The sequence below is a fragment of the Melanerpes formicivorus genome, unplaced genomic scaffold, assembly GCF_026170545.1.
Source record: "Melanerpes formicivorus ecotype bairdi unplaced genomic scaffold, bMelFor1.0.p_v2 SCAF_25, whole genome shotgun sequence".
NCBI lineage: Eukaryota > Metazoa > Chordata > Aves > Piciformes > Picidae > Melanerpes > Melanerpes formicivorus.
The window spans coordinates 1,229,500-1,241,282 of record NW_027142377.1 but is presented as its reverse complement, the minus strand read 5'-3'; the positions used below and the strand labels follow the sequence as shown (position 1 = coordinate 1,241,282).

At 52.7% G+C, this 11,783-nt stretch overlaps 1 protein-coding gene across 1 annotated transcript in view; it reads right to left on the bottom strand.

Moving 5' to 3' along the window:
* Positions 1 to 11,783, bottom strand: part of HNRNPLL (heterogeneous nuclear ribonucleoprotein L like) — a 32,961-nt gene that overhangs the window by 14,279 nt on the left and 6,899 nt on the right. Inside the window, exons 2-6 of the mRNA XM_068153044.1 lie at positions 8,534 to 8,652; positions 6,265 to 6,502; positions 3,539 to 3,624; positions 1,622 to 1,718; positions 1,455 to 1,527 (exon numbers count right to left, since the gene is read on the bottom strand). Coding sequence (XP_068009145.1) covers positions 1,455 to 1,527; positions 1,622 to 1,718; positions 3,539 to 3,624; positions 6,265 to 6,502; positions 8,534 to 8,652 — 613 coding nt within the window. The remainder of the gene's footprint in view (positions 1 to 1,454; positions 1,528 to 1,621; positions 1,719 to 3,538; positions 3,625 to 6,264; positions 6,503 to 8,533; positions 8,653 to 11,783) is intronic.

The following is an 11,783-nucleotide window of genomic DNA, read 5'->3' as shown; positions in this document are numbered from 1 at the left end:
AATAAAGAGGAGGAGGAATAAAGAGGAGGAGGAATAAAGAGGAGGAGGAGGAGGAGGAAGAATAAAGAGGAGGAGGAGGAAGAATAAAGAGGAGGAGGAGGAGGAGGAAGAATAAAGAGGAGGAGGAGGAAGAATAAAGAGGAGGAGGAGGAGGAGGAGGAGGAAGAATAAGAGGAGGAGGAGGAGGAAGAATAAAGAGGAGGAGGAGGAGGAGGAGGAAGAATAAAGAGGAGGAGGAGGAGGAGGAAGAATAAAGAGGAGGAGGAGGAGGAGGAAGAATAAAGAGGAGGAGGAGGAAGAATAAAGAGGAGGAGGAGGAGGAGGAGGAAGAATAAGAGGAGGAGGAGGAGGAATAATAAAGAGGAGGAGGAGGAGGAAGAATAAAGAGGAGGAGGAGGAGGAAGAATAAAGAGGAGGAGGAGGAGGAGGAGGAAGAATAAAGAGGAGGAGGAGGAGGAGGAATAAAGAGGAGGAGGAGAAGGAGGAATAAAGAGGAGGAGGAGAAGGAGGAATAAAGAGGAGGAGGAGAAGGAGGAATAAAGAGGAGGAGAAGGAGGAATAAAGAGGAGGAGGAGAAGGAGGAATAAAGAGGAGAAGGAATACTAGTAATAGTATTATTAGTAGTAATAATAATAATAGTAATAATAATAATAATATTATCACAATGTCAAGAGTAGCAACAAGAGAGGTTCTGAATTTTGGAGGTCCTCCTTTTTTTTTTGGTTTATTTTCCCCCCAGCTGCCATGTGAAGGGCAGTAAGGCACAGCCTCCAACAGCCTGGGTGCAGTCTATCATCCCACACAAATCTGAAGCACTGACAAGTGTCCTCCTTTAAGGAACTGGTGGTGGTGGTGGTGGTGCATGCAGTATGCAGACGTGGTGCATTGCAAGTCTGAGGTTTGTTTGGGTATTTGTTTTGGTGGTTTGGTTTTTTTTTTCAGAGGGTTTTGGTTTTGGTTTGATTGCTTGGACTGTTGGCTGCTGCCGATGTGGTGCATGATGAGGTGTGGAGTCAGCCTGCTGAAGTCCTCTACGCTTCTGAGTGCCTCGTCCAACATAAGGGAAAAACCAACCAACCAACAAACAAAAGAAAACAAAAGAGTCCTTTCGAAGGAGAAGCAGCGTGCAAGTTTGTAGTTTGTAAGGAATAGTCTGTGCCAGGTTTCCTCTCCTCCAAAGAGAGAGAGCTGCTTGGAGAAATGCAAGTCCTTGAGAACTGCGAAGGTGAGGTGCTTGCAGGTGTGGGCTCCTCCTCGAACTAAGTGGCTCAAGCACACGGCAGGAGGGGGGGCACTAGGGCTCGGGGTTAAATCTCCTGGCTGCTGAACACAGCCTTCAGCGGCCACTGGCTTGCTCTGAAATGACTACTGCCACACACACAGCCTGCCACCACCTACAGAGGACCGGCACCGGCACCGCCACACGTCTACCGCGAGAACGGAGGAGAACCTACCTCGGCGGCCCAGGTATGGCTTAGTGTAGTCCCAGCTGTCGTTGTCGTTCCTGATGACGTTGAGGCGAGTTGGCTGCCCAGAGAAAAGTGAGAAGAGTTCAGAGGCTGGAGGACAGAGCTGGCTTCCCCCAGCAGCAGGGAGCAGGGCAAGTGCAAGCGTGCATTACCCGTGCGTACTCGATCTTCAGCGTGCAGCACCCCGCGTAGATGTCTGCCCCGTTCAGCGCCGCCTTCGCCTTCTGGGCGCAGAACACCGACTCGAACCTGCACAGCTGGTTAAGGCTTGAACACCCCCAGGGACAGTGACTCCACCACCACCCTGGGCAGCACATTCCAATGGCTAACAACTCTCTCTGGGAAGAACTTTCTCCTCACCTCCAGCCTAAACTTCCCTTGGTGCTGCTTGAGGCTGCATCCTCTTGTTCTGGTGCTGGCTGCCTGGGAGAAAAGACCAACCCCCTCCTGGCTACAACCTCCTTTCAGGTAGTTGTAGAGAGCAATAAGGACTTCCCTGAGCCTCCTCTTCTCCAGGCTAAACACCCTCAGCTCCCTGTGCTCCAGACCTCTCCCCAGCCTTGCTGCCCTCCTCTGGACACATTCACCAGCACCATCTGAAAACACAAAAGGAATGTCTGAGATTTTGGTAGCTCAGCCCAGGTGACAGCTCAGAAACAGAGGGAATCAGTGTCTAGGAAGAGGGTTCTCAAGAGTGGTACAAGTTCAGGTGTAATCATGTCAGACCTTGGGCTCTGCAAGCCCCAGTAACACATTAACAGCTCTGGATGTTCATCCCATCTAGGACTGCATGCTACCAACACAGCAAACAGCAGGAGAACAAGAGCAGGAAACTTCCTCAACACATGAGCCCACAGGACAAGAGGCCTAAGCTGCTCTTGTGCTTTGCTGAAGTCAGAATAGTCTGGAAAAGAGAAGGCTGAGAAAGAACCTTATCAATGTCTACAAATACTGCAAGGTGGCTGTCAGGGGGATGGGGCCAGGCTCTGCTCAGTGCTGCGATGAGGGGCAGTGGACAAACTCAATCACACACATCTCAACATGAGGAGGAACCTCTTTGGTGTGAGGGTGCTAGAGGCCTGGAGCAGGCTGCCCAGAGAGGTTTGGAGTCTCCCTCCATCTCTGGAGAGCTTCAAAGCCTGCTTGGACATGCTCCTGCGTGACCTGCCTTAGGGGGTTCTGCTTTGCAGGGGGTTGGACTCAATGATCTCTGCAGGTCCCTTCCAACCCCTAGCATCCTAGGATTCACAGAATCACAGAACCACAGAATGTTAGGGGCTGGAAGAGACCTCTAGAGACCATTGATTCTATGATTTTATGATACTAGAACTCCTTCAGAAAAGTCTGAAGAAGTCAAACTACTCCTCTGCAATCCCTTACCCATTTCTTGAGTATCAAGACAGGCAGAAGCCACAAGGTTTCTGTGTCCAATGTGTTGTCAAGGGTACATGGCTGCAATTATCATCCATCACAGTGGTCAAGACCACTGCTGTTGACAATGTTACTCTCCTATAAAGATGAAATGTGTGAGGGATATTGTGGCTCTATAGACACAAAGAAATCAGGGACTTCAGAGATCATCTACTCTAACCTGCCTGCCATGGGCAGGGACACCTCTCAGCTAGGCTTGGTTGCTCAAGGCCTCATCCAGCCTGGCCTTGAACATCCACAGGGAAGGGACAGCCTGTTCCAGAGTCTCACCACCCTCCTACTGCAGAACTTCTCCCTCAGCTCCAGTCTAACCCTGCTCTGCCTCAGCTTCAAACCATTCCCCTTCGGCCTATCTCAGGAAAAGTCCCTCTGCAGCTTTCCTGGAGGATCCCTTCAGCTACTGGAAGGATGCTCTGGGGTTCCCCCCAAAGTCTTCTCCTCTCTGTATTTTGTCCTCTATAGTTCTCTATTCTCTGGAAATTTAAACATCATTTGGTCTCAAAATGCTATCTTATTTTTCTGCCATCCACCTGTTAAATCCCATCAGAAGAAGAAGAAAGGCAGAAGGGGAAAGGCAGAAAGGGGAAAGGCAGAAGGGAATAAAACCCAAAGCAGCAAATCAGACTCCCAAAGGATATTCAACCATAGCTTGGATTCCATTCCTCTTGAAGATGACAATGCGCTGAACTTTGCCCACAGGGTTGCACACAGTGTACAGAACATCCTAAAGAAGGGGGAAACAAGAAGAGTTCAGTCAGATGGCAGATTCCCAACACTTTGGGTCCACAGAGCATTTTCTCACATTGCCATTTAAATGACAGTGATTGAAGGAAAGGCTCACACAGAATTGCAGACACTTAAGGGTTGGACGAGACCTCCAGAGATCATCCAGTCCAAACCCCCTGCCAGAGCAGGGTCACCCAGGGCAGGGCACACAGGAATGCATCCATCCATCCTGCACCTGGGTCAGGGCAATCCCCAGCACAAATTCAGGCTGGGTGAGGAGTGGCAGGAGAGCAGCCTGCAGGAGAAGGCCTTGGGGGGTGTCAGTTGGTGACAAAGTCCCCAGGAGCCAGCAGTGGTCACTGGCAGCCCAGCAGGCAGCTGTGTGCTGAGCTGCAGCCAGAGCAGGGAGAGCAGCAGCACAGGGAGGGGATTCTGCCCCTCTGCTCTGCTCAGACCACACCTGCAGCACTGCCTCCAGCTCTGGGGCCCCCAGCACAAGAGGGACCTGGAGCTGCTGGAGACAGTCCAGAGGAGGCCACAAAGATTATCTGAGGGCTGGAGAACCTCTGCTGTGGGGGCAGGCTGGGAGAGTTGGGGCTGTTCAGCCTGGAGAAGAGAAGGCTCCAGGGAGACCTTAGAGCAGCCTTCCAGTACCTGAAGGTGCTCCAAAGAGCTGGGGAGGGACTTTGGACAAGGGCTGGGAGGGACAGGACAAGGGACAATGGCTTTGAGCTGGGAGAGACAAGATTGAGACTGGAGATGAGGAAGACATTGTTGACAGTGAGGGCAGTGAAACACTGGCACAGGTTGCCCAGGGAGGTTCTGTATTTGTGCTTAGGATTGCCCTGCCCCAGGTGCAGGACCTTGCACTTGGCATTATCATACTTCATGAGGTTGGCTTGGGCCCAGCCCTCCAGCCTGTCCAAGTCCAACAAATACAGTTTCAACAGCACATTGGTATGACTTGAGACACTGAAAAGTAACAGGGATGAGACCCACATCAGAGTGAGGCAAATTCCATCAAGCTGGAGCTGATTACCAGCATGTGAACATTTCACAAAGGAAATGCTCAGGAATAAAAGGGACTGCACCAAAATAACCTCTCCTCCTAGGGGCAAAACAAACATCCACAGTGTTGAAACACAGGCAGAGCCTAAGGGCCATTTCCGGTGCTGTGGCAACACCACTGGGAAGATTTCAGAAGCAATCTTTTGCAACTTCAAACATTTCAAAATCCCAACCACTGAAATCTTCAGATGTATTGCAGAGTATCTGGCCAGCAGATGGAGTGAGGGGATCCTGCCCCTCTGCTCTGGGGACACCTCACCAGCAGGGCTGTGTCCAGCTCTGGGGCCCCCAACACAAGAGAGACCTGGACCTGATGGAGAGGCTCCAGAGGAGGTCACAAAGATGCTCACTCAGAGGGCTGGAGAACCTCTGCTGTGGGGACAGGCTGGGAGAGTTGGGGCTGTTCAGCCTGGAGAGGAGAAGGCTCCAGGGAGACCTTAGAGCTGCAGTTCAGTATCTGCAGGGGAGCTGCAGGCAGGCTGGGGAGGGACTGATCAGAAGGGCTTGGAGTGCTAGGCCCAGGGGCAATGGTTTGAAAGTGGAGCAGGGCAGCTGGAGGTTGGCCCTCAGGAGGAAGTTGTGCCCAAGGAGAGTGGTGAGACACTGGCCCAGGCTGCCCAGGGCTGGGCTTGAGGCCCCATGCCTGGAGCCATTGAAGCTGAGCCTGGCTGTGTCCCTGTGCAGCCTGCTCTAGCTGGAGGTGTCCCTGCTGAGTGCAGGGGGATTGCACAAGATGCCCTTGGAGGCTCTCTCCCAACCCAGTGCCATCTGTGACTCTGAACAATGAGGCTGAATCACCTTGAAAATCCTTTTCTGCCATAACATGCACCTTCTTGTGCAAAGACGGTGCAAAGCTTTGGTAGGTGAATTTAATTCCTGACTCAAATGAACCCTGTAGTGATCTTACAGGACATGTGCTCCAGTCCCTTCATCATCCTCATAGCCCTTTGTTGAACTCTCTTGACTAGACTCCTGTCCCTGTTTGGCTCCCCAGCTCAGGAGGGACAGGGATCTACATGAGAGAGTCCAAAGGAAGGCTATGGGGATGATGAAGGCTGCAGCACTGCCTGGTGAGGAGAGGCTGAGAGCCCTGGGGCTGGTTAGTCTGAAGAAGGAAAGGCTGAGAGGGGAACTGATAAATGTATATCAATATCTGAGGGCTGAGGGTCAAGAGGGAGGGGACAGGCTCTGCTCAGTTGCACCCTGGGACAGGACAAGGGGCAATGGATGGAAGCTGCAGCACAGGAGGCTCCACCTCAACGTGAGGAGGAACTTCTTCCCTGTGAGGGTCCCAGAGCCCTGGAGCAGGCTGCCCAGAGAGGTTGTGGAGTCTCCTCTGGAGGCTTTCCAGCCCTGTCTGGCTGTGTTCCTGTGTGACCTGGATCCTGTGGTACTGCTCTGGCAGAGGAGCTGCACTGGAAGCTCTCCAGAGCTCCCTTCCAACCCATAACCTCCTGTGAGCTGTGACCCTGGGAAGGTCTTTTCCAACCTGCTCAGTTCTGCAAATCAGCACACAAAGGAAAACTCCCAACAGAGACCGCGTCAGGGAAAGAAAAGGGGAGAAACCTACCACAGTGATGGGGTAGAGGGGATTCTGAATGGAGAGGAGGAGAACTTTATTGCCACCGGAAGGGTCGTCGGTGTTGCCAGGGCGGGTGATCCGCTTGCTCGTGGAGTAGTTGAAGAAGGCCTGCTGGCCGGCGATGTAGACGGGCTCCTCCGCCGCGAAGGTCACACACTTCTTGGCGCTCTCCACGCCCTCAAACTCCACCAGGGCCTGCCGCTTGAAGGGCATCATCATCACGTAGCTGTGGGGAGAAACACCTCTGCAAGCTCTCCTCTGGCCTGCCCTCCCCACCACCGCTACAGAGCTCCGTAACCCTCTTTTTTTCACTAGCCAAGGACAGGAAGGGAGAACAGGTCTCAGAAGCATACAACTGTCAGGGTGGGAAGGGACCTCAAGGAGCATCCAGCTCCAAACCCCCTGCCATGGGCAGGGACACCTCACACTACAGCAGGTTGCTCACAGCCACAGCCAGCCTGGCTGCAAACACCTCCAGGCAGGAGGCTTCCACCACCTCCCTGGGCAACCTGTGCCAGTCTCTCACCACCCTCATGGGCAACAACTTCTTCCTGACATCCAATCTGAATCTCCCCACTTCACAGTATCACAGTATCACTTAGGTTGGAAAGGACCTCGAGGATTGAGTCCAACCTTTCAACACAGACCCCATGACTAGACCATGGCACCAAGTGCCACGTCCAATCTCCTCTTGAGCACCTCCAGGGATGGTGACTCCACCACCTCCCTGGGCAACCCGTTCCAATGACGAATGACTCGCTCGGTGAAGAACTTCCTCCTCACCTCGAGCCTAAACTTCCCCTGGTGCAGCTTGAGACTGTGTCCCCTTGTTCTGGTGCTGGTTGCCTGGGAGAAGAGACCAACCCCTTCCCGGCCACAACCACCCCTCAGGTAGTTGTAGAGGGCAATGAGGTCACCCCTGAGCCTCCTCTTCTCCAGGCTAAACAATCCCAGCTCCCTCAGCCTCTCCTCACAGGGCTGTGTTCAAGGCCTCTCCGCAGCCTTGTTGCCCTTCTCTGGACACATTCAAGTCTCTCAATGTCCTTCTTAAACTGAGGGGCCCAGAACTGGACACAGTACTCAAGGTGCAGCCTAACCAATGCAGAGTACAGGGGCACTATGACCTCCCTGCTCCTGCTCCAGGATGCTGCTATCAGCTCATGCTTGGAGGGTTGCTAAGGTTTTGATGACTTCCAGGTAGGAAGAAGTGATCCTAGAAAAAGGCTCCTAGTGAATGAAGGTCCAGTTCTGGGCCCCTCAGTTCCAGTGTCTCACCACCCTCCTGGGGAGGAACTTCTTCCTAACACCCAATCTGAATCCACCCATTCCTATTAATTTTCCATCCCCCCTAGTCCTACCAGAATACAGAATTAACCAGGCTGGAAAAGCCATCTCTGCCTCTTTAAAATACCTTCAGGGATGGAGATTCAACCACCTCCCTGGGAAGCCTGTTCCAGTAGTAGACAACCCCTTCAGTCAAGGAGTTTCTTCCAATATCCAACATAAACCTCCCTTGTGGATGTCCCCTCCCTGGAGATGTTCAGGGCCAGGCTGGATGAGGCCCTGAGCAGCCTGGTGTAGTGGAAAGTCTCCCCACCCATGGAGAGGGAACTGGAACTAGATGATCTTTAACATGCCTTCCAACCCAAACCATTCTATGAATCTATGAATCTTTTGGAGACCACAGTCAGGCCTTAAGGATTATAATTTAAGAAGGACATTGAGAGAAAGGCAACGAGGCTGGGGAGAGGCCTCGAGCACAGCCCTGTGAGGAGAGGCTGAGGGAGCTGGGGTTGCTTAGCCTGGAGAAGAGGAGGCTCAGGGGAGACCTCATTGCTCTCTACAACTACCTGAAGGGAGGTTGTAGCCAGGTGGGGGTTGGGCTCTTCTCCCAGGCAACCAGCACCAGAACAAGAGGACACAGTCTCAAGCTGCACCAGGGGAAGTTTAGGCTGGAGGTGAGGAGAAAGTTCTTCCCAGAAAGAGTCATTGGCCACTGGAATGTGCTGCCCAGGGAGGTGGTGGAGTCCCCATCCCTGGAGGTGTTCAAGAAACGTATGGCGATGGGAGTGGCAGAGAGGTGGCAGGGGGGCACAGGGAGAGGGGAGGGGGGCAGGCAGAACCCTCGCAGGTGAAGGTTCTCTTTCTGCTTCATTCCCAGCTAAGCTCTGGATGTCAAAAAGCTGTCAGAATGCCTTTCAAGCCACCTTTCAGTAAGGCTCCCACCAGAGAGAGATCTTCATGCTGGTTGACATACCATATGGTTCCAAACTTTTCGAGGGCTTCCACGAGATCTGCTTCCACGACTGATTCACACAGCCCTCGGATGTGGACCACAGGAGAAACAGAAACCTTGTGGTGGCTTCCCCCAGCATCCTAGCAAGGAAAGCAGACTTTAGAATCCAGCACACAACAAGGAATGCTGCTAGCAGCACAGGAAATGAAGTATAATTAGCCTGGAGAAATGGAGGCTCCGGGGAGACCTCACGGCAGCCTCCCACTACCTGGAAAGGGCCTGCAAGAATCACAGGACCTGAGGGGTTGGAAGGGACCTCCAGAAATCATGCAAGCCCCCTACAGGGACAGCCTAACAGAGAGTTGGGGCTGCTCAGCCTGGAGAAGACTCTGGGGAGACCTTACAGTCATTAACTGACACCCCCAGGGCCTGCTCCACCAGGCTGCTCTCCTGCCACTCCTCACCCAGCCTGGGTCTGTGCTTGGGATTATCTTGACCCAGCTGCAGGACCTTGCCCTTGGCCTTGTTGAACTTGATGAGGTTGGCTTGGGCCCACTTCTCCTGCCTGTCCAAGTCCCTCTGGAGGGCATCCCTCAACACAGGTCACAAGTGTGTGTTTGAGTGCCAAAAGGCCTTCACAAGGAGATCTACACCTCAGCATCAAACCAGTTTTGCAGCTAGTAAGCTGTGGTCTCAAGCAAACCTCTAATGACCCTTGATTTCCTCTGGAAGGGGAAAAAAAAACACCAGACAACATGAAACATGCAGTGTGTCTGTGCTGTCCAAAACATCTCCACAACTGAAGTCACAACAGACACAACTCATTCAAGCAAGCCAGAAAGGGACTTTTAACAAGGGCTTGTTGTGTAGCCAGAGGGGGGGGTTGGTCTCTTCTCCCAGGCAACCAGCACCAGAACAAGAGGACACAGTCTCAAGCTGTGCCAGGGGAAGTTTAGGCTCAAGGTAAGGACAAAGTTCTTCACAAAAAGAGTAATTGGCCATTGGAATGGGATGCCCAGGGAGGTGGTGGAGTCACCATCCCTGGAGGTGTTTAAGAAGAGCCTGGATGAGGCACTCGGTGCCATGGTTTAGTTGATTAGATGGTGCTGTGTCATGGGTTGGACTTGATGATCTTAGATGTCTTTTCCAACCTGGTTAATTCTATTCTATTCCATTCCAGGATGAGAGGGAATGGATTGAAGCTTGAGGAGGGCAGATTGAGACTGGAGATGAGGAAGAAATTCTTGGCAGGGAGAGTAGGGAGACACAGCAACAGGTTGCCCAGGGAGGTTGTGGTTGCCTCCTCTCTGGAGGTGTTCAAGACCAGGTTGGATGAATCATAGAATTGGTAGGGCTGGAAAGGACCTCAAGGATCACCCAGTTCAACCCCCCTGCTGCCATGGGCAGGGACACCTCACACTACAGCAGGTTGCTCACAGCCACAGCCAGCCTGGCCTGAAAAACCTCCAGGCAGGAGGCTTCCACCACCTCCCTGGGCAACCTCTGCCAGTCTCTCACCACCCTCATGGGGAACAAACTTCTTCCAGACATCCACTCTGAGGCCTTGAGCAAGCTGGGCTGGTAGGAGGTGTCCCTGCCCAGGGGCTTGGCACTGGATGATCTTCAAGGCCCCTTCCCTCCTAAACCATTCTATGAATTTATGAATTGCTGCCACAATTTCTTCCCAGAGATGAAAAGCACAGGATTTGGACAAAGATCTTATGGTCACTGTACCATGAAACCCACACTTGCTACAGCTGGCACAGAGACAAAAGCTCCATCAAAGCACAGATTAACCATCACCACTATTTCTCTGCAGGCAAAGGAATCTCTCAGTAACTCCAAGCCCCACAGTGGGACAAAAAGCCCAAGATAAGATTCCACCTGTGCTCCACCAGAGCCAGGAGAAGAAAGTAGCTCCCATGACTGCTGCACCCATTAATATACATGGCTTGAGGGCCTTTGAAAGCTCAGGAATAATTCCTTGAAGGATGATTAAGCAGGACAGAAAATGCAATTATTAAATAGATAATGAAACAGGCTTCCTTTCTAAAGGCTCAAGAACAAGGACAAAAAAAGGCTTCCCTCAAGAAAAATCAAGATGAAAACTCCCCAGGAGCCAGCAGTGGTCACTGGCAGCCCAGCAGGCAGCTGTGTGCTGAGCTGCAGCCAGAGCAGGGAGAGCAGCAGCACAGGGAGGGGATTCTGCCCCTCTGCTCTGCTCTGCCCCCACCTGCAGCACTGCCTCCAGTTATGGGGCCCCCAGCATAAGAGAGACCTGGAGCTGCTGGAGAGGGTCCAGAGGAGACCACAAAGATGTTCAGAGGGCTGGAGAACCTCTGCTGTGGGGACAGGCTGGGAGAGTTGAGGCTGTTCAGACTGGGGAAGGCTCCAGGGAGACCTTGGAGCTGCCTTCCAGTACCTGAAGGGAGCTACAGGAGAGCTGGGCAGGGACTTTGGACAAGGGCTGGGAGTGCCAGGATGAGAGGGAATGGACTGAAGCTTGAGGAGGGCAGATTGAGACTGAAGGACATTGTTGACACTGGGGGTGGGGAGACACTGGCACAGGTTGCCCAGGGAGGCTGTGGCTGCCTCCTCCCTGCAGGTGCTCAAGGTCAGACTGGATGAGGCCTTGAGCAACCTGGGCTGGTAGGAGGTGTCCTTGCCCATGGCAGGGGGTTGGAGCTGGATGATCTCTGAGCTCCCTTCCAAGCCAACCCATTCTGTGATTGAGGAGAGAGCTAGGACCATTAAAGTGTTTCACATTGAAACTGAGCTTCTATGGAGAGCTGAAGCAGGAAGGGAAGTGCTGACATAACCAAGCAGATGAAGCACAAAAAAGTTACTTCAGAGACAGAAGACAGCACCAGAAGCAGCTCCAAAGCACAGCTGTGGCATCAGAACATCCATTCTTCGGTGACCTACATAGGCCTGGAGAGCATTTTGAATGCATCACTGCTGTCTTGCTCACACACTATGCTCTGCCACTCCAAAGCAAAGGAAATCAGCCAGGCTGGGCTCTAGGCTGAGGTCTCTCCTGCTCACAAACTCCAGATTAGAGAATTTTTCCCCAACTCCTTGCACAGAAATCTGACTTAGCCCTTCTGCAGACACCCTCCAGATTCACTTCAGCTCTATTAGTTTGTGCTCCCTCTTTGTTTTGGACCATCTGCTCCTGCTCACCTCTCCAGCTCTCCTTCTCTCCCTGCTGCAAAAGCATGGCACCACTCCTCCATCCCCTCTCCCCCAGGCACCTAAACAGACTGTGGGT